Below are 19,605 nucleotides of genomic sequence, written 5' to 3'. Positions count from 1 at the left end.
AACGAGGCTAAAGGCCAAGTTCTTTGATAAGTTTATGAACTCCAAGATGTCTTGCAGTATTCTTGTCATGTATTGAAGGGGGTCCCTTATATAACACACGGTCACACAATCAACTTTCCCACAAACTACTTAAAACCTTGCTGCAAGCTCTTTAATATGAAAGAGTGAGCAGGTTTGCATGAACATGAAGAATAAAAATAAATCCTCTTGTGCAAAATTAAACACATGGAAAACCTGTTAAATATTTGTTGCAAACAGATATTAGAAACTGTTCAATACAAGTCTATTCTAAAAAAAGAAAGCTGTGGTATCTCCTAATGTATAGAAACATGGAGAAAGATTCTAGCTTTTCTCTAACTATCTAAGTTCTATCTAATGCCAAACAAAATCTATTCTCTATGCTTGTCATTGTAAGCTAGAAAAATAGAACAGAAGAAAGAAAAGCAATTGCTGCTTCCAATCTGCTCTGTGACCTGACCTGCCTTTCACCTCAGCAGCTGGCTGTGGCAGTAGGAATTGTGAGATCAAGCTCGCATGTAATAACATAATAGTTGACTTCTTTTTCGAACTAAGGACCTGATTAGAACCTTGGCAAATGGGATCATCTGCCACAAAAGTGACTTACAATTTCCATTCGATTTAAAGGAACTTGTAACACAGCGGACTGGATATCCTAAAGGTATTATAGATTGCTGAATATAGAGGGTTACACAGTCCCATGTATTATAAAAAATAGAGTCAAGCTTTTAATACAGGGATTGCTGAATCCCATATATTATATCCCTACCATGTGATGTAGCTCACTCATGCCAAACACACATGTATGCATATGCACACACACACACAGGTATTACAATGTTTTTGTTGAAAGAGCCCGAATGTCAGCATCTGTTCACAAGTAAATATTTCAAAATAGCTTTTCCAACTGTCCACTGTTCAGTTAGTCAGAAGGCAATCATCTGTGAGTTATTCACACACATTCAAAAACATATGGCTGCAGCACACATCTAATTTAATTTCAGATTCTGAAGACATTTCTTGATGGAACCTAGTCTTGAGTCAAAAAAAAAGTTATGTGTTTGGCACAGATATGACATAGAGTCACCCGATATTAGGGACTTACACAAGTTTGTGCTCATTTAAATACATTTTCCACAAGCCAGGTCTGGCATATAGCTATGTTTGCATTCACATGTGTGTAAATGTAATAAGATGCACAACGTTGATTCTTGCATTTTTATCTCCACGTGTAACTGACTTCTCTCTCTTTGTTCCTCCCCCTTTAGAGCTCTGTACCTAAATTTGTTAGGGCTCTGGGTAATCCTTATTTGTGCAGTATTTTCCGGTCTTGTGATGTATACACATTTCAGAGGCTGTGATCCTTGGACGGCAGGTTTCATATCAGCTCCTGATCAGGTACTTCTAGCCCTTTTCCTACAGCAACTTCAGATCTCACTCAGTTTGTGAAACAGTCTATGATGCAATGCATGAAATACTTTTATAATGTATCATTGTTTCCATTAAAATACAAAACCTAACTCTTCAAAGAATGTCTGCTTCAAAACATTCAAGATAAGAATGTATGGGCTAATTTCATTTTAAAAAGTTGCCTAAAAAGAATAGCCATTTGAATACATCCTGTGCCTTCATTAGAACAAATGTTTTTTAAAACTGTTTTCTAGCTGATGCCTTACTTCGTTATGGAGATTTTTGCAAATATGCCAGGACTTCCAGGGTTGTTTGTGGCATGTGCCTTCAGTGGGACATTAAGGTGAGATACATATATAAATATTTTTTAGTCAAATGTCTCAGAAAATAATTTTGTAGGTTGTACATGGAACACTTTAATGAACTACAATAAGCAAAAAGACTTGAAAGTGGGAAGTAGGGTGATGAGGGTGTGTTTAAAATTAAAAAAAGGTCTATTGTAAATTGTGAGCTGTGAACCACTTCACAATTGTCAAATCACAAAGACTGCTGAACAAAATTACACCAAATTTGTCAGTAAGCTAGACCATGAGCCACAGACAGTGCTTTTTGTGATTTGGTGTAAATCCATTCAGTAGTTTTGGTTGGGTCCACAAGAGTCGAGCAGCAATTTAAAAAAAGAGCATACTGATTGACCCAGGGAGCTTTACTTCTCTTGAGCTATCTCACTCCCACAAGTGCTCTGATTGGTTTCCAGCAACATAAGAAAATATTGTTGACATCCATCACAGGACTCAGAGATTTAATACCCTCTCCTGATGTTAGAAAAAATAATATGACAAAACAATATGTGGGGGAATTGTAGGACTACCCTGACCTCTTAGGCCCCATGAAGGGCGCCCAAAGGGCAGGGTGGGGAGGGGGTAAAAAAGAAAAAAAATCTGAAAAAAATGCTGTGATTTTGCAGGGCTTTAGTGGGATTGGAAAAAAAATGGTGGCCGGGTTGCAGTTATTAAGTTTATGTACACCCCCAGAGTTGTATTGTTAAAGAGGAGGGATGGCCCCCATCCCTGAGCTGCCAGAGGCCCTGGGTAGCCCATCGTCACTGGCTAAAATTACTTTATCCGGGGAAGGGGGCTGTGCAGCTCTCCTCCCTGAGCCTTAAAAGGACATGGGGAACCCACACCAAGGCTGCATTCTAACAAAATTGGGAGAGGGCTCCACGGCCCCCTCCCCGAGCCTCAAAAAGTCCTGGGGAGCCCACCACTTGGGCTGAAATTGAACAAAATGGAGAGGAAGGCCATACATCCCCCCTTCCTGATCCCAGAGGATTGGCTCCCCAGGACCTAAAGTGGCTTGGGAAGGCGGGCAGATAGCCCACTAACCTTTTATTGAAATAAGTGGCCATGGGGGATGATATCGGCGGTTGAGGGAGGTGCATAGCCCCCTCCCCTTTATTTCAATGAGTGAGGGATTGGTTGAGGAAAGGGGCCACGCAGCCCTCCTACTCTTTCGTTTATTAATGGCACCGGTGAATAGGGTCTTCAGTGCTTAAGAATGCTCAGGGCAGGAGGCTATGGAGCCTCCCTCCCCTTTATTGAAATGAGTGGCCCTAGGGGATGGAGTCCCCAAGAGCAAATAAGGCTCGCTGAGAGGAACCACACAGCCCCCTCCCCTTTGTTTTAGTTATGGCCCTGGGGAGTCTGCGACGGCTGAGGGGAGTCTGCATGGCTACCCTTCTCCTTAAAATATGTCTGCCTGTGGGATGATGCCCCCAGGGCCATATTAGGTTCAGGAGGGGAGCATGTGTCCCCCCTCCAAGGTAAAAAACAAAGGCACTGGGGTATTGGGTCCTCAAGGTCATAATAGGTTTGGGATGAGGGGCCACACTGCCATCTCCCCTTAAAATGAAACAGCCCTGAGGATGTGGTTCCCCAAGGCCAGACCCTGTGACCAATTCCCTGCCACACACAGCCAAAGGACGTGTGCAATGTGGGGTTGTCTGCATGTGGGGCACTGCTCATAGTGGGGTGCAGTCAGGTCCTGTTGGCAATCATCTACTGCACATGGCTGAAAGACATGCATGGCAGGGGGTTGGATTTATGCATCGAAATTAAATGATACTTTGCAGTGAAAAAAACCGAGAAATTCACTGAAAAAACAAAGGTTAAAGAAGCTTGGATGATATCATCAGTGATGTCAGAGATGTCATCAGTGATTTCATTTGAGATGTCATCAGTGATGTCATAAATGATATCATAGAACATGTAATAAGTAAGGTCACATGTGAGGTCACAAATAATGCATGACACAAGTGCAAGTTATCAATGGTTCTGCTACCTACCTGGTGAATTTTGCTGTTTTTTTTTTAGTTCAAAACTTTAAGTTTATCACTGACAAATGCACCTAACTATTACTTTACTTTAACCCCTTTGCTGCCAGGCCTTTTCCCCTCATGTGCCTAGCCTTCTTCGGCTATTTGGGGCTTAGGACCTCATAACTTGTTGTCCACATAAGCTATTCACACCAATTTTGCGTCCTTTGTTTTCAATATCCTGGGGACTCTAAAAGTACCAAGAGTTTGTAGGTACCCCTGGAAGAGACTAAGAAAGTAGGTAAAATACAGGTAAAATGTGTCTTTTTTAAATGGGAAAAAAGTGCTGCAAAAGAAAGCATGTGTTTTTTCCCTGCGAATGGCATCAATAAAGGGTTTGCAGTGCTAAAATCATAATCTCTCCAGCTTTGAGGAACATGCAGACTTGAATCAGAAAACCAACATTTTCAAAACAGTTTTGGCATTTTACTGTGACTCAGCCCATTTTTACTATTTTTTGTGCTTTCAGCCTCCTTCAAGTTAGTGACAGAAATGGGTGTCAAACCAATGGTGAATGCCAGACATATAAACATTTCTGAAAAGTAGACACAATTCTGAAATCAGCAAGGGGTCCTTTGTGTAGAACCTTCAAGGTTTTCCTACACAAAGTAACAGCTGAAATAAAATAAAAATATTGAATTTGAGTTGAAAAAACAGCCATTTCTGTCTACATTTTCTTCTGTAACTTTTTGCAGCTATGATAGATTTTTGAAAGCAGTATACTGTTATGTCGGCTGGGTGCTTCTGGTTGTGGGAATGAATATACAGGGCTTGTAGGTTCATCAGGAATCCAAGGTACCCAGAGCCAATAAATGAGTTGCACCTTGCAATGGGGTTTCATTGTATACGGGTATAGGCAATTCATTTGGTAACATGTAAAGAGTGAAAAATAGGTATCAAGGAAACCTTTGTATTTTACAAAATGGGCACAAGATAAGGAGTTTAGAAGCAGTGGTTATTTGCACACATCTGAATTCGGGGGCATTTCTCAAATAGACTTCTTTCTTGCACACTATCTTACATTTAGAAGGAAAAAATTGAGAGAAAAACAATGGGCAATAACACTTGTTCTTCTATTCTATCTTTCCCCAAGTCTCCAGATGAAAATGGTACCTCACTTGCTTGGGTTGGCCTAGTGCCCGCGACAGGAATCGCCCCAAAACACAACATGGACACATCACATTTTTACATTGAAATCTGACGTTTTCTGGGAAGTGCCTAGCTGTGGATTTTGGGCTGTAGCTCAGCCAACACTTAGGCAAACCTACTAAACCTGTGCATTTTTTAACTAGACACCTAGGGAAATCCAGGATGGGGTGACTTATGGGGTTCTCACCAGATTCTGTTACCCAGAATATTTTGCAAACCTCAAAATTTGGCAAAAAAAACACTTTTGCTCACATTTCGGTGATGGAAAGTTCTGGAATCTGAGGGGAGCCACAAACTTCCTTCCACCCAGCATTACCATAAGTCTCCCAATTAAAATGGTACCTCCCTTATGTGGGTAGGCATAGTGCCCACGACAGGAAATGTCCCAAAACACAATGTGAACACATCACATTTTTCTAATGAAAACTGACCTGTTTTTTGCAAAGTGCCTAGCTGTGGATTTTGGCCTTTAGCTCAGCCGGCACCTAGGCAAACCCAGCAAACCTGTGCATTTTTTTAAACTAGACACCTAGGGAAATCCAGGATGGGGTGACTTGTGGGGCTGCCAGTGGGTTCTGTTACCCTCGGGGGGGAATTATTTCTAGGCCATTTGGGGTCAGAAAACTACTAGACACCAGGGATAATTTGTTTTTTGTTTACTTTTATTTGTTTATGTTTGGGGAGCGACCCCTTAGGCAAGGGTCGCTCCCGTGGGCAAATTATTATTAGCCCATTTCTGCCCCCCGGGGCAGAAACCACAAGACACCAGGGAATTTTTATATTTTTATACTAACGCATAAGGGAATCGGCCCATTTGGCAAGGGCCACTCCCCGGGGGGGGGGGCAAAATATTTTTAGGCCTTTTCTGCCCCCTTGAAGGTAGATCAGCCTAATATAATTAGGTGGATCTGCCCCCAGGGGGGCAGAAACCTCTAGACACCAGGGATACATATATTTTTTTTATTTACTTTATGTTTTTATGTATGGGGAGCATCCCCTTAAACAAGGGTCGCTCCCATGGGGGGGGGGGGGATTGTATTTAGGCCTTTTCTGCCCCCTTGGAGGTAGATCGGCCTAATTAGGCGGAAGGGATACATATATTTTTTTTATTTACTTTATGTTTTTATGTATGGGGAGCGACCCCTTAAACAAGGGTCGCTCCCATGGGGGGGGGGGAATTGTATTTAGGCCATTTCTGCCCCTCTTCGGGGCAGATCAGTCTATTTATGTTAGGCAAATCTGCCCCCAAAGGGGGAAGAAACCTCTAAATACCATGGATTGGTGTGTATGTTTTGTTTGGAGGGGGCAGCCCCTTGGGCAAGGGTCTCTCCCCATGGGGGCACATTACTGTTGGCCATAACTGCCCCCCTTGGGGGCAGATTGGCCTATTTTGGAAGGCTCATCTGCCCCCAAGGGTGGCAGAAAGCCAACCAGAGACCAGCAAATATATATTTTTTTTTTAAATAGGAGGTTGGGGGTATGGCCATACCCCCTACCCCAAATAAATGGGGCCAAAGTTGTTCTGCCCACCAGTGGGCAGATTGGGCAATTACCCCCGATCCACACCCCGGGGGGACAGAAAGTCTACTGATGCCAGGGAATACAAAAAAATAAAAGAAAATAGTGGGGTGGTGGCTTCCAACCAGTATGAGCCTAGTTATGCCCCCACCCGAACTGAAGGGGCTAACAGCCTTTCAGCTCTCCCCCGCACAGTAAAACATCTTATCCCATGGCAAACAAGAGGACATTTGATTATTTTTGGATTTTGTTTTACATTTGGGCCATGAGAGCTTGGTAACTCTCAAAATCGTCCCACTTGGAATGGTGAGGGCTGCACTTTTTTTTACTTTGGGACGCTGCCATGTAATAAAATCCACAAGACCTAGACACATCTGAAAACTAAACATCTAGTTGATTCCAGGGTGGAGTGCTTTACATGCACCCTGCACCATTTCCTTACCCACAATGCCCTGCAAACCTGCAACTTTGCCGGAAAGCACACATTTTTCCCACATTTTTGTGATGGAACCTTCCGGAATCTGCAGTAATCCACAAAAATCCTACCACCCATCATTGTCTCATCTATACCGATAACATTTCTGCTGCACTTGTCAGCCTAAAAATGTTTTCTTTCAAACTGCCCTTTTGGACCCACTTTTGTTCCCCCTCAATTTTGACGTGTTTTTGTCTCGTCCCTGTCACAAACACTTGGCCAACCTACACAAGTGAGGTATAATTTTTACCGGGAGACTGAGGGGAACGTTGGGTGGTAGGAAATTGGTCCTGGTGCAGTGATCCCACACAGAATTAATAACTAAACTAAATTTCTGGTTTGCTGAGGATTCTGGGTAAGAAAATATTGGGGATCCACACAAGTCACACCTTCCTTGACTCCCTTGGGTGTCTAGTTTTCAGAAATTTCTGGGTTTGGTAGGTTTCCCTAGATGGCTGCTGAGCCCAGGACCAAAGACGCAGGTGCCACCCCTGCAAAAACGGGTAGTTTTCTATTTGATAATTTTGATGTGTCCACTTTGTGTTTTGGGGCATTTCCTGTCGTGGGCACTAGGCCTACCCTCACAAGTGAGGTACCATTTTTATCAGGAGACTTGGGGGAATGCTGGGTGGAAGGAAATTTGTGGGTCCTCTCAGATTCCAGAACTTACTGTCACCGAAAGGTGAGGAAAAAGTGTTTTTTTAGCCACATTTTGAGGTTTGCAAAGGATTCTGGGTAACAGAACCTGGTGAGAGCCTGACAAGTCACCCCGTCTTGGATTCCCCTATGTCTCTAGTTTTAAAAAATGCACAGGTTTGGTAGGTTTCCCTAGGTGGTGGCTGAGCTAGAGGCCGAAATTCACAGGTAGGCACTTTGCAAAAAACACCTCTGTTTTCTTTGAGAAAATGTGATGTGTCCACTTTGTGTTTTGGGGCATTTCCTGTCGCGGGCACTAGGCCTACCCACACAAGTGAGGTACCATTTTTATCGGGAGACTTGGGGGAACATAGAATAGCAAAACAAGTGTTATAGCCCCTTGTCTTTCTCTACATTTTTTCCTTCCAAATATAAGGCAGGGTGTAAAAAAGTTTGAGAAATGCCCTGTAATTCACATGCTAGTATGGGCACCCCAGAATTCATAGATGTGCAAATAACCACTGCTCCTCAACACCTCTTGTGCCCATTTGGGAAATACAAAGGTTTTCTTGATACCTATTTTTTACTCTTTATATTTCAGCAAATTAATTGCTGTATACCCAGTATAGAATAAAAACCCACTGCAAGGTGCAGCTCATTTATTGGCTCTGGGTACCTAGGATTCTTGATGAACCTACAAGCCCTATATATTGCCGCAACCAGAAGAGTCCAGCAGATGTAACGGTATATTGCTTTCCAAAAATCTGACCGCAGGAAAAAGTTACAGAGTAAAATGTAGAGAAAAATGGCTGTTTTTTTCACCTCAATTTCAATATTTTTTTATTTCAGTTGTTATTTTCTGTAGGAAACCCTTGTAGGATCTACACAAATTACCCATTGCTGAATTCAGAATTTTGTCTACGTTTTTAGAAATGTTTAGGTTTCTGGGATCCAGCATTGGTTTCACACCCATTTCTATCACTGACTGGAAGGAGGCTGAAAGCACAAAAAATCGTAAAAATGGGGTATGTCCCGGTAAAATGCCAAAATTGTGATGTAAAATTGGGTTTTCTGATTCAAGTCTGCCTGTTCCTAAAAGCTGGGAAGCTGGTGATTTTAGCATTGCAATCCCTTTGTTGATGCCAATTTCAGGGAAAAAAACACAAGCCTTCTTCTGCAGCCCTTTTTTCCAATTCTTTTTTAAAAAACTACATTTTCACTGTATTTTGGCAAATTTCTCGCTCTCCTTCAGGGGAACCCACAAAGTCTGGGGACCTCTAGAACCCCTAGGGTGTTGGAAAAAAGGATGCAAATTTAGCGTGGGTAGCTTATGTGGACAAAAAGTTATGAGTGCCTAAGCATGCCCTGTCCCAAATAGCCAAAAAAAGGCCTGGCAGAGAAGGGGTTAAAAAGGTACTTGCAAGGGGTGCATCTGCGTTTTTGGTCATGGGCTCGACAGCCATCTAGGGAAACCTACCAAACCCAGACATTTCTGAAAACTAGACACCTGAGGGAATCCAGGGAGGTATGACTTGGATAGATCTCTCAGTGTTTTCCTACCCATAAGCCCCTGCAAACCTCAAATTTAGCTAAAAAAATCACATTTTTCTCACATTTCTGTGTGTGATCACAACACCGGCATAAATTTCCTACCACTCAACATTCTCCTTGGTCTTGGGATAAAAATTATGCCTCACCTGTGTAAGTGGGACAAGTGCCTTCAACAGGGAAGAACCAAAAACATGTTGAAATTGAGGGGGAACCAAAGCGGGTCTAAAAGGGCAGTTTAAAAAAAAACAGAAATGTCCTGAAATAAATCCCCTAACCCCTGCAGGTGAGCGACCTTTGCTGTAAAGAAAATGTATATCTATATATCCCTGGTATGTAGAGGTTTCTGCTCCCTTTGTCCCCTTAGGCCGAGCAGCCACAAGGGGTGCAGAAATAGCCTAAATAAAAATGCCTACCTTGGGGAAGGAACCTTGCCCAAGGGACACTCTCCTCATGTGTTTGTTAAAAAAAGAGACAAGTCTCTGATGTCTAGTAGGCATTCCTGCAGCACAAACACCTTTCCTTTCCTCCGATGCTTATCTGACCTACCCTTTCCTGAGGAGAAACTAATCAGTTTCTCCTTGACATTCTGAAGGCTATGCTTCCAGTGCGATGGGGGTGACCTCTGATGAGGTCAGCACCCCATTGTGCGCTGACAGCATCAGATGTCCTGTGGGGGGTCGGGGATGGCAGCGGAAGCGCTTCTGCTGCCATCCCTGCTTGAGGGGTATAAGTGGGTCACCCATGTGGGAGTGCTACTGATCTCCGCGCAGGCCAATGCCAGGATGTAATGGTTATGTCCGTGGCACAGCAGCGCTGTGCCACCAGACATGGCCATTACGTCTGTGGCATTGGAGGTTTTTTTCAGTAAATTTCTAAGGTTTTGTTTTAACCAAAAACAGATCTTTTTATCACATCTAACTATAGCGTTGCTTGAACCTTTGTTTTTTTCAGTGAAAATAAATATATATATATATATATATATATATATATATATATATACACATTTCCAAAAGAGTCATGGCATCTTATGGCGTGCTTTTTCATTTTGTTTGGTGTAAGAGGCTGGCCTGGTTTGCAGTGGGTACCTAAGACCTTACACCTTATACCACACCCAGTTATCCATTATTAGTGAACTTTAGGAACAGCCAAGGCTTATCTAGGAGACATGCAAAGCTCATGCAATACCACTGTAGTCAGTACTCATACACATGAAAGAAAATACTCAGGGGGTCATTACGACCCTGGCGGAACAAGTCCGCCAGGGCCGTGGGACGCGGTGGCACCGCCGACAGGCCGGCGGTGCCCCGCGGGGCATTCTGACCGCAGCGGCTCAGCCGCGGTCAGAGAAGGGAAACCGGCGGTCTCCCGCCGGTTTCCCGCTGCCCCAAAGGAATCCTCCAAGCCGGCGCAGCATGCTGCGCCGGCATGGGGATTCCGACTCCCCCTCCCGCCATCCAGTTCCTGGCGGTTCTCCCGCCGGGAACCGGATGGCGGGAGGGGGAGTCGCGGGGCCCCTGGGGGCCCCTGCCGTGCCCATGCCTATGGCATGGGCACGGCAGGGGCCCCCGTAAGAGGGCCCGTAAAAGTATTTCAGTGTCTGCAAAGCAGACACTGAAATACGCGACGGGTGCAACTGCACCCGTCGCACCTTCCCACTCCGCCGGCTCTATTACGAGCCGGCGTCATCGTGGGAAGGGAGTTTTCCCCTGGGCTGGCGGGCGGTCTTGTGAAGACCGCCCGCCAGCCCAGGGAAAAACTCGGAATACCCTCCGCGGTCTTACGACCGCGGAGCGGTATTTCGGAGGGGGGAAGCCTGGCGGGCGGCCTCCGCCGCCCGCCAGGCTCGGAATGAGGGCCTCAGTGTTACAAAAATAAAGGTACTTTATTTTGGTGACACAAATACTGAAAATACCATACCATAGAGACTATACTCCCTGAGGAGGTAGGTAAGACACACATTTTATAGACTAGTATTCAGGAATAGGCATAAAAACAGTCAGAAAACAGTGCAAATCACAATAGTTAGAAATGGGCCTAGGGGGAACACAAACCATATACTAAGAAAGTGGAATCCGAATGTCAGTTTCACACCTAGGCAAGAGTAGTGTGTAGAGGGGTGCTGGGAGTTTTAGAAAGCACTAAAGGTAAGTAATAGAACCCATCCCAGAGCCCAGGAAAGCATGAGTAAATCATAGTACAAGAACACGAGAAAGAAGAATATGCAAGAACCAGAAGAGACTGTAAGACACCAACAGTGGATTCCTGGACCTGAAGACCTGTGGAAGAAGGGGACCAAGTTCAATAAGCCCAGAAAAGTCCAGGGAGAACAGAATCCCTTGCCAACCTAGATGAAGGTACAAAAGAAGAGCCACCAGTGAAGAACAACAGTCAGTAATGCACCCAAGAAGACGGATGCTGGTTTCTGGTTGGTGCAGATGTTGCCCCACGCCAGATGGAATATTGCAGCCTGGTTTGTGTCACTGGATGCTGCCAACAAGCCTTGGCACATGCAAAGCCTGTGGTTAGCGAAAAATGGCGCTGCCCTGGACCAGGTAGGACTTGGTTGACTCTACCCAGGAGGAGGAGTCTGAGGGGGCTCTCAGCAACTCAGAGAGCCCACAGAAGACCAGGCAGCGTGCACAGGAGTCCCACAGCATGGGGACAAAGAAAGTGCTGCTGAAGAACCACTCAGGAATCTGTGAGTCACAGGATAGAGTGCTGGAGGCCGGAGCTGCACGGTGCATGAAGAACTTCGTGGAAGGATGCCCACAAGCCTTGGCAACTGCAAAACACGCGGTGCACAGGGGTACTGTCTTGCATAGGGAGGCAAGCTCTTACCTCCACCAAAGTTGGACAGTAGGACGTCAGGACCATCAGTACCTCTTCAGTCAACCACCCGTGATGCATGATCCACGCAACTTGTCAGCAGAGGGGACCCACGCAGCCGGTCGTCGTTGCAGAGCGGTGCCTGCTGAAGCAAGGGAGTGACTCCTTTACTCCAAGGGTAGATTCCTTCATTTTTCTGGTGCAGGCTGAATACAGGCTGTCCTCTGAGGATGCATGACTTTGAAACAATTGCATTTGCTGGCAGGAGCTGAAGATACAATGTTGCAGAAGTTGTCTTTGCTTCTGTGTTGCAGTGTGTAGAGTTCCTGGAGGGTCCAAATGCGGTTTCTTTGGTGAGAAGATGAAGTAAAGGATGCAGAGGATTCCTGCTGGAGTCTTGCAATCCAAATTTGAAGACCCACTCAAGAGAGAGACCCTAAATAGACCTGAAAGGGGGATTGGACAGCTAAACAGGTAAGCACCTATCAGGGGAGAGCTCTGACGTCACCTGCTGGCACTGGCCACTCTGATGCTCCCAAAGTTTCCTGGCAACTTGGAATCCAAGATGGCAAAACCCAGGGACCCTCTAGAGGAGCTCTGAGAACCACCCTTCAGGTGGTGATGGACAGGGGAGTGGTTACTCCCCTTTTCTTTGTCCAGTTTCACGCCAGAGCAGGGACTGGGGGTCCCTGAACCGGTGTAGACTGGATTATGCAAGGAGGGCACCAAATGTGCCCTTCAAAGCATTTCCAGTGGCTTGAGGAGGATACCCCTCCCAAGCCTGTAACACCTATTTCCAAAAGGAGAGGGTGTAACATCCTTCTCCCAAAGGAAATCCTTTGTTCTGCCTTCCTGGGCTTGAGTGGCTCAAGCACAGAAGGGCAGAAACCTGCCTGAGAGGTGGCAGCAGTTGGGGCTGCCTGGAAAACCTCAGAAGGCTGGAATGGCAACACTGGGGGTCCTCTAAGAAGCCCCCAGAGTGCATGGAATTATACAACCAATGCTCACAAAAGCATTGGAGCATGAGTCCAACATGTTTGATATCAAACATGCCTATGTTCGGAGTTACCATTATGTAGCTGGACATAGGTAATGACCTATGTCCAGTACGCACGTACAATTGCGTCCCCGCAGTCACGGGTCTGGTCCTGGAGGTCTAGTGCAGGGGTGCCCTCACACACAGGTACTCTGCACCCTGCCCTCAGGGCTGGAGGGCCTGCACTAGGGGTGAATTATAACTGACCTGGTGCAGTGCAAATGGCAGTGAAAGGGTGCATGTACCTTTTCACGCAGGCTGCAATGACAGTCCTGCAGAAGCCTTTGCATGGGCTCCCTATGGGTGGCAAAAGAAATGCTGCAGCCCATAGGGGTCCCCTAGAACCCCAATGCCCTGATTTCCTAGGTACCATATACTAGAGACTTGTAAGGGGCACCAGTATGCCAATTGTGGGTGAAATACTGGGTTACCAGTATGCAGCAACACAATTTAGAGGAGAGAGAGCATAATCACTGGGGTTCTAGTTAGTAGGATCCCAGTGAGCACAGTCAAGCACACTGGCATCAGGGAGAAAATGGGGGTAACCATGGCAAAAAGAGGGTATTTTCCTACATTTGGCAGTGCTAGTTTCTCGTCAGGAGACGCCACTTTAAATCAACAAGAAATTCTTTCTTTGTTATCGGGAAGAGAGCTAAAAAGCATTCACAGGGCACTCTGCTGGCATTTCTTTATTCAGGAAAATGCTTGTTCTGGCAGTGAAAAAAAAGGTTTACGTGTTTCAGTCTCACTGACCTTGTTCACAAGCATATTTACACAGTCCATCACCAGTGTTTGTATACCATTTCTTAAAGAAACATTTACCATTTAAAAAATATTTCTTGTGCTTATTATCTAAAGAATAACATGGAAAACAGGAATAACTTTTAAAAAGCATGAAATTGTGAAGCAGCAATTTGATATTATATTTTCAGTTGCTTTATACTTCATTTAGTAGCTTTGTTCTTTTGCCCAATATTCCAGTCCATTTGTGGTACAATGAGGGTTATATAGTGCCATACATAATTACTTTTATTTTCACCCCAGAAAAAAACAATTAAAAATGAATTGGCAGAGTGATATGGAACATCCCCTGCTCTGAGAGAGCTTTACATTCATTTTTCAAGTCCTTTAATCAATATAAAATATAAATTCCCAGCACCCATGCTTACTACACATTTTATGTGCCTTGTTTTCATGCTTAGAACTCACTGGATGCTAATATCTATTTTAAGCCTGTTTTCTGTGTCTCATAAATTGTAAATGGTAAATTGAAATCCATTTTCCACCTGAAAGACAACACATTTGGTTGCTCTATTTCTTCGCTTGTTTGGCCCCCACTGTGTCAATGTATTGTTATTGCTTAACTATTAGTATCTGCTGCTACATCTCTGTGTGACAAACTCCTTTTATGTGAAAACCAAACAACCTTCATATTTCCATTTCACTGAATTTGTGTTTCTCAGAAGACCATAAAAAGAAGCCAATTCTACACACTTGAATCTTGTGCCAATCATAAATGTACATGTAATTCTTCATCGGAGTTCAACACCCGGGGCATCAAGGTCAGCAACTCTATTATGTATTTTTGTCAAAGCAGTCTTTTGGACTGAAATATTGGGCTAAAGAACAAAGCATAAAAGGCTCCGGAAGGGATGCTGTGTGGGCACCCTCCCTTTAAATTATGCTGATGGCCCTGGAGGATGTGGTCCTCAGGACCTTTTAAAGGCTCTTGATGGGGGATGTGGGGCCCTACTTCCCTCACAAAATACAGTGAACCACGGGAGAGTGGACCCCAGGTCAGAACACAGCCTGCGGAGGCAGGCCACGTGCCTTCCTCCCCAAAGAAATAAACTCCATCCCCACTGTCCCCAGCCCACCCCAGGGGGGTTCATAAAAGAAGCATAGGGGCAGGTGGTTCCTTTTTCTTTAATTTTGCAGTGAATCATCCACAGAATTGCTACAAATTTTTAAAAAAATGACTCCAGCCTGTGTACCTCTGGGACCCCACCATCAGGCCTAATGGATCAAGATATCCCTACCCAGCCCTCTTATGTCTTTATTTTTTACTTTTTTTAGGGCTCTGAACTGACTCCTGAGTCCTAAAATCGCTGCCACCACTTACTAGATGAGGTGGTGGCAGCCAAGCAGATCTCAGTTTGTGATCTGTCTGCTCTAAGGACTGTCTGAGGCATGATATATGCATTTTCTCCAAAACTACTAAATGGATTTATGACAAAGACCAAGATCAAGGACCAACATCTAGCTTACTGCCAAATTTGGTGCAAATCCATTCAGTGGTACACATGCATATGTGTTTGGGTGCTTTCATTGCAAAAAATACAGCAGCATGTAATCCAAACCAGAACATATGGAATATATTTCCTGATTCTCTGTGAAATATGGAATTCATTATCGAAAAGACAGACCCATATCATTCTGGAGAGCTCTAAACGTTTCAGGCCTACTAGGATTATGCAGCATGATGGACAGAATGATGTGGCAAGATTATTTAAATTATGCTGAAACAATGGAAATCATGCACCCAGTTCTATGCAGTACTATCGTCTCCCATTGGAGCTGCAAATAATATTTTTGATGAAATATGCAAATGCATCAAATAATTTAGCTGTAACCTCTAGAAGTATAGAGGCACATAAATCAACTGCAACACCCTTACACACTATTTATTTAGGAAAGGTATACAAACGTAAACATTTCAATTCCCATCAATGCTGAATGTTTGCTGTATTTTGAAGAAACAACATTTTCAAGTTCATTTTCACAAATAAGTGGAATGGAATGGAATTAAATATGTAGTGGTGATGTTGGAAATCGGACTGTTTTTACTGGCTGTAGAACTCTATGTACTTTACCCCTGCTTACCAGTGGTATAGTGCCTGTACTCCCACTTTCCAGATGATGCAATTGGCATGCCCCTGACTGGTATATTTAACTGAAGTAAGTAAGTACCTCCTACTCCTCACTATTTCTATCCCATTTAGAGAAAGTCTGTACTATTTCCCACCTGTCCCCTCGTGTCAATCCCACATTTTCTTCTAAAATGTAGACTTACATATGCCAAGACTTTGCAGTTGGAGATTGAGATCCTCTACACATATAATCATAGGCAAATTTGCACTTTGTAGTAAGTTTTGTATTACTATAAAACTTACAAGAAAGAGCAGTTTGTGAGTCAGGACCATGAGGTGAAGGCATGTAACTTAAACCTTTTGTTGTAAATTTTCACTCCAAAGTTGTGAGTACCAAAAAGTAGTAAAGTTATTTCAAACTGTAAATTACTCAAATCTGTAAATTTGTTTTGTGACTCAGGCCCAGTGTGTACATACATGACTTTGGAATTTCACTTGCTGCAGTGAAAGGTTAACTGTGTTATTTCTCTAGATGAATCTAAGGCCATGAGGAATTTGGGACATACAATCCTGAAGTTCAGTGACTGAAAGTGTTTTTTCTTTTAATCTGTAATTATAGCACAGTTGCGGCCAGCATAAATGCTCTTGCCACAGTGACTTATGAGGATTTCGTCAAATCTTGCTTCAAAAATATCTCTGATAGAAAAGGTGCCTGGATCAGCAAAGGGTTATGTGAGTATCAGCGTGGTTAGTTTATAGCTATATATGCAGTTTGCATTCACTTCAGTCTTTTGCTTAACTCCAGTGTTTCCCTTCATGTAATTGTAACTATGACATGATCTAAACCCCGTATCATGTGTAAATGGATGCAACTGAATCTCTTTCCTCAAATAATACTCACACAAACTTTTCATTTGACAACTGGCAACAGATTGGCTAATTAGTATTATACAAATTTCTTATACACATGTCTGGTCTGATCATTCAAGACAGTTTGCACAATCTCCCTATATTACTCAGTAAAACCAATTAAGAACACAATCTACTCATCAACTCATAATCCCTTTACAACTTCAAGATGTCATTCATTAAGCCTACTAAGACCCCTCCACTGGAACTTGCTTCCTTATGACCACTGTACAACATTTCACCCAAAGTATCACTCCCTTTGTCTCGAGGTCCAGCAATGTTGGCGTTGTACTTGTAAATCCTCATGGGATACACAGCTTTCGATAGAACCATAACATGATTTGCAGATCGAAAACTATCGGACCTTCGGAGATCCCTAAGTGGACACTGGGACACCCAAAAAATCAACAGAAAAAGAATGAAAATTGAGTGGCAGGAATTTCTTATTTATTATGCACTTCTCCTTGCAAGGCGTGACTCATAATGCCCTGCAAGGGCTTTATAAATGTATGTTTTACAGGTGCAACGCCAGCACTGCAAGAAATTGCCTTCGGGATAAAGAAGAGAGGAGACACTGCTGGAGAATTAAAGGGCCGCATAAATCTGTTCTGTAAATGTTGCTCAAGATAATTTTTGAGGTGTTCATTTTCCTTTTCAGTTAAGACATAAATGTGACTGCATGGTATCTTCACTCCAGGAGCTAAGTCAGTCACAGGGTCTGTGAGGAAGAAGGGTTTCTGCCATCTTCTGACTAAATGCATCCTCAAATTCTTTATATTGATCTTGTAGACAAATATCCTTTTCTGCCACAGTGGCAACGGAATGGCATGAATGTGTCGACCACGAGCGGAAATGAGTTGTGTTAATACACACCTCCTTAAAAAAGAAGACAAACATTCACAATAGTCTCAGTCTCCGCTACAGTTCTGCAGTGAGAGTAATGGCATGCCCTAGATAAGCTTAACTTGTTGCACGTCTATGACATGAAACTGTATATCTTCCTGATGGTCTCCCCAAAGCAAAGTCACCTCTACTGTATATCTAGTGATAGGCCCAGATGACAACATAGTACCCTCCACTGCTCTCATCATTTTAGGTTGAGACTTGTTGAGCGTGTCTACTTTTAATTTCAGTAGGTACTTAGCATTGACAAGATTGTCTGTCGCCTCAGAATCCATCATAGCTTCTACTGCTAGTTGTTTGTAATTGGGGGTTCCAGCTATGGCTTTTATCGCCAGGTGAGGTGCAGCACATTGCAAAGTATTGGAAACACTTAATTCAGGAGATTTCTCTGAAACTCCTGCTACATACTCCTGCTGCTGTAACAGAAGACCTAAAATCCCATCTCTTTCGGTTTGCTTGTGTTTGGATGGGTTGGGCATTCCCATATAAAGGGACCTCATTTAACACACAAAAGACATAGCCCCTCATTATGACATCGGCAGTCTATTCCGTAGACCGTCTAAATCACCGGCACTATATGACCGCCAGTGATGGCAGTCTGAAGACCACCAAATCATGGCTGCTGGCTGCTCTCCCTCACTATTTGGCAGGGAAGCTGCCAGCATCCATACTGGCAGTCAGTGGTCTAGTGGAGCTTGCTCTGCTGCCATGTCACCACAACACCGCCCACGGATTCCAGCATTGTAAATGGCGTGGCAGTGTTTTGTTGGTGGGGAGCTGGCAGCGCAGCAAGCGCCATGGACCCGTTCCCTCCCGGATGACCACCGTGACCACCAGGTAAGGTGAACATCTGGGGGGGTGTTGAGTGTTGTGTGTGTGTGTGTGTGTGTGCGTGTGTGAATGGTGGGGGCGAGGGGTGATGTGTGTGCTTGTGTGTGTGTGTGCAGGTGTCTGTGTTCTTGTGTGAATGCCTATATGCGGGGATGGGGGGTGTCACGGCCCTGTGTGAATGAGTAAAGGTGGATGTGTGTGTGCATGTGTGTAAGTGTAGTGTGTGCATGCGTGTATGGATCGGGGTGCGGGGGAAGTCAGTATGTGGATCGGGGTCAGTACGGTGATCAGGGCTGGGGGGGTCAGTACATGGATCGGGGTGGTGGGGGGTCGGTACGGTGACCAGGGGTTGGGGGGGTATCACTGCTTGAGGGGTTGGGGGGCATCTGATGGGGTCGGGGTGGGAGGAGCTCCTACATGAAGGGGTGTTGAGGAGTCCTGTTTTGGTGACAGCAATCAGTATCCCTAACATTAGTATCCTTACTGCCAGGGATTCTGTGGCGGGGCTGCTGCCATGGAATCCCTGGCGGTAAGGATACTCATACCATAGGCCAGAGGTCTCCAAACTTTTTAATGCCGCGCCCCCCCAGTTGAAAAATAAAAATCATTGGGCCCCCCTCAGAATTTTTCACAATTATTTTATAAACATGGCAATGTTTAAATATGTCTAAACCTATTTAAACATTGCAGTTAAGTACTGTTACCTTTTTTAAAACTGCAATAACATGCTTCTGGTTAAAGCAAAGGCCTGTTATCTGTATAATATTTATTTTGGCCAGAGTCTGGGGTCCCCCTGGGATCACTTGAGGCCCCCCTAGGGGGGCCCGCCCCCCAGTTTGAAGACCTCTGCCATAGGCGGTGTTAGATGGACCGCTGGGTTGAAGGTGGTCAACCTTCGGCCAGGAGGTCACACCCCCCTGGCAGTACAAGCGGTGAACTGGCCACAATTCAGCCAGTTTATTGCGGCAGTCATTATTTGGAGGTCCTGCACCGCCACGCTGTTGCAGTCTGACTGCAACCGCAGGCATAGCGGGGCAGGACCGCCAAGCTCATAATGACCATCATAATGTGTTCTTCCTTCTGTTGTCTTTTTCTTCCT

The 19,605-nt window shown here is 44.4% G+C and overlaps 1 protein-coding gene across 2 annotated transcripts in view; it reads left to right on the top strand.

The window, feature by feature from the left end:
- Window positions 1–19,605, top strand: part of LOC138283831 (sodium-coupled monocarboxylate transporter 2-like) — a 197,056-nt gene that overhangs the window by 128,580 nt on the left and 48,871 nt on the right. For both annotated transcript variants that reach the window (XM_069221959.1, XM_069221958.1), the window contains exons 7-9: window positions 1,287–1,416; window positions 1,683–1,771; window positions 16,483–16,595. In XM_069221959.1, coding sequence (XP_069078060.1) covers window positions 1,287–1,416; window positions 1,683–1,771; window positions 16,483–16,595 — 332 coding nt within the window. The remainder of the gene's footprint in view (window positions 1–1,286; window positions 1,417–1,682; window positions 1,772–16,482; window positions 16,596–19,605) is intronic.

The sequence above is a fragment of the Pleurodeles waltl genome, chromosome 3_1 (genome assembly GCF_031143425.1).
Source record: "Pleurodeles waltl isolate 20211129_DDA chromosome 3_1, aPleWal1.hap1.20221129, whole genome shotgun sequence".
Lineage (NCBI taxonomy): Eukaryota > Metazoa > Chordata > Amphibia > Caudata > Salamandridae > Pleurodeles > Pleurodeles waltl.
This window is presented reverse-complemented; position numbering and strand designations above follow the sequence as displayed.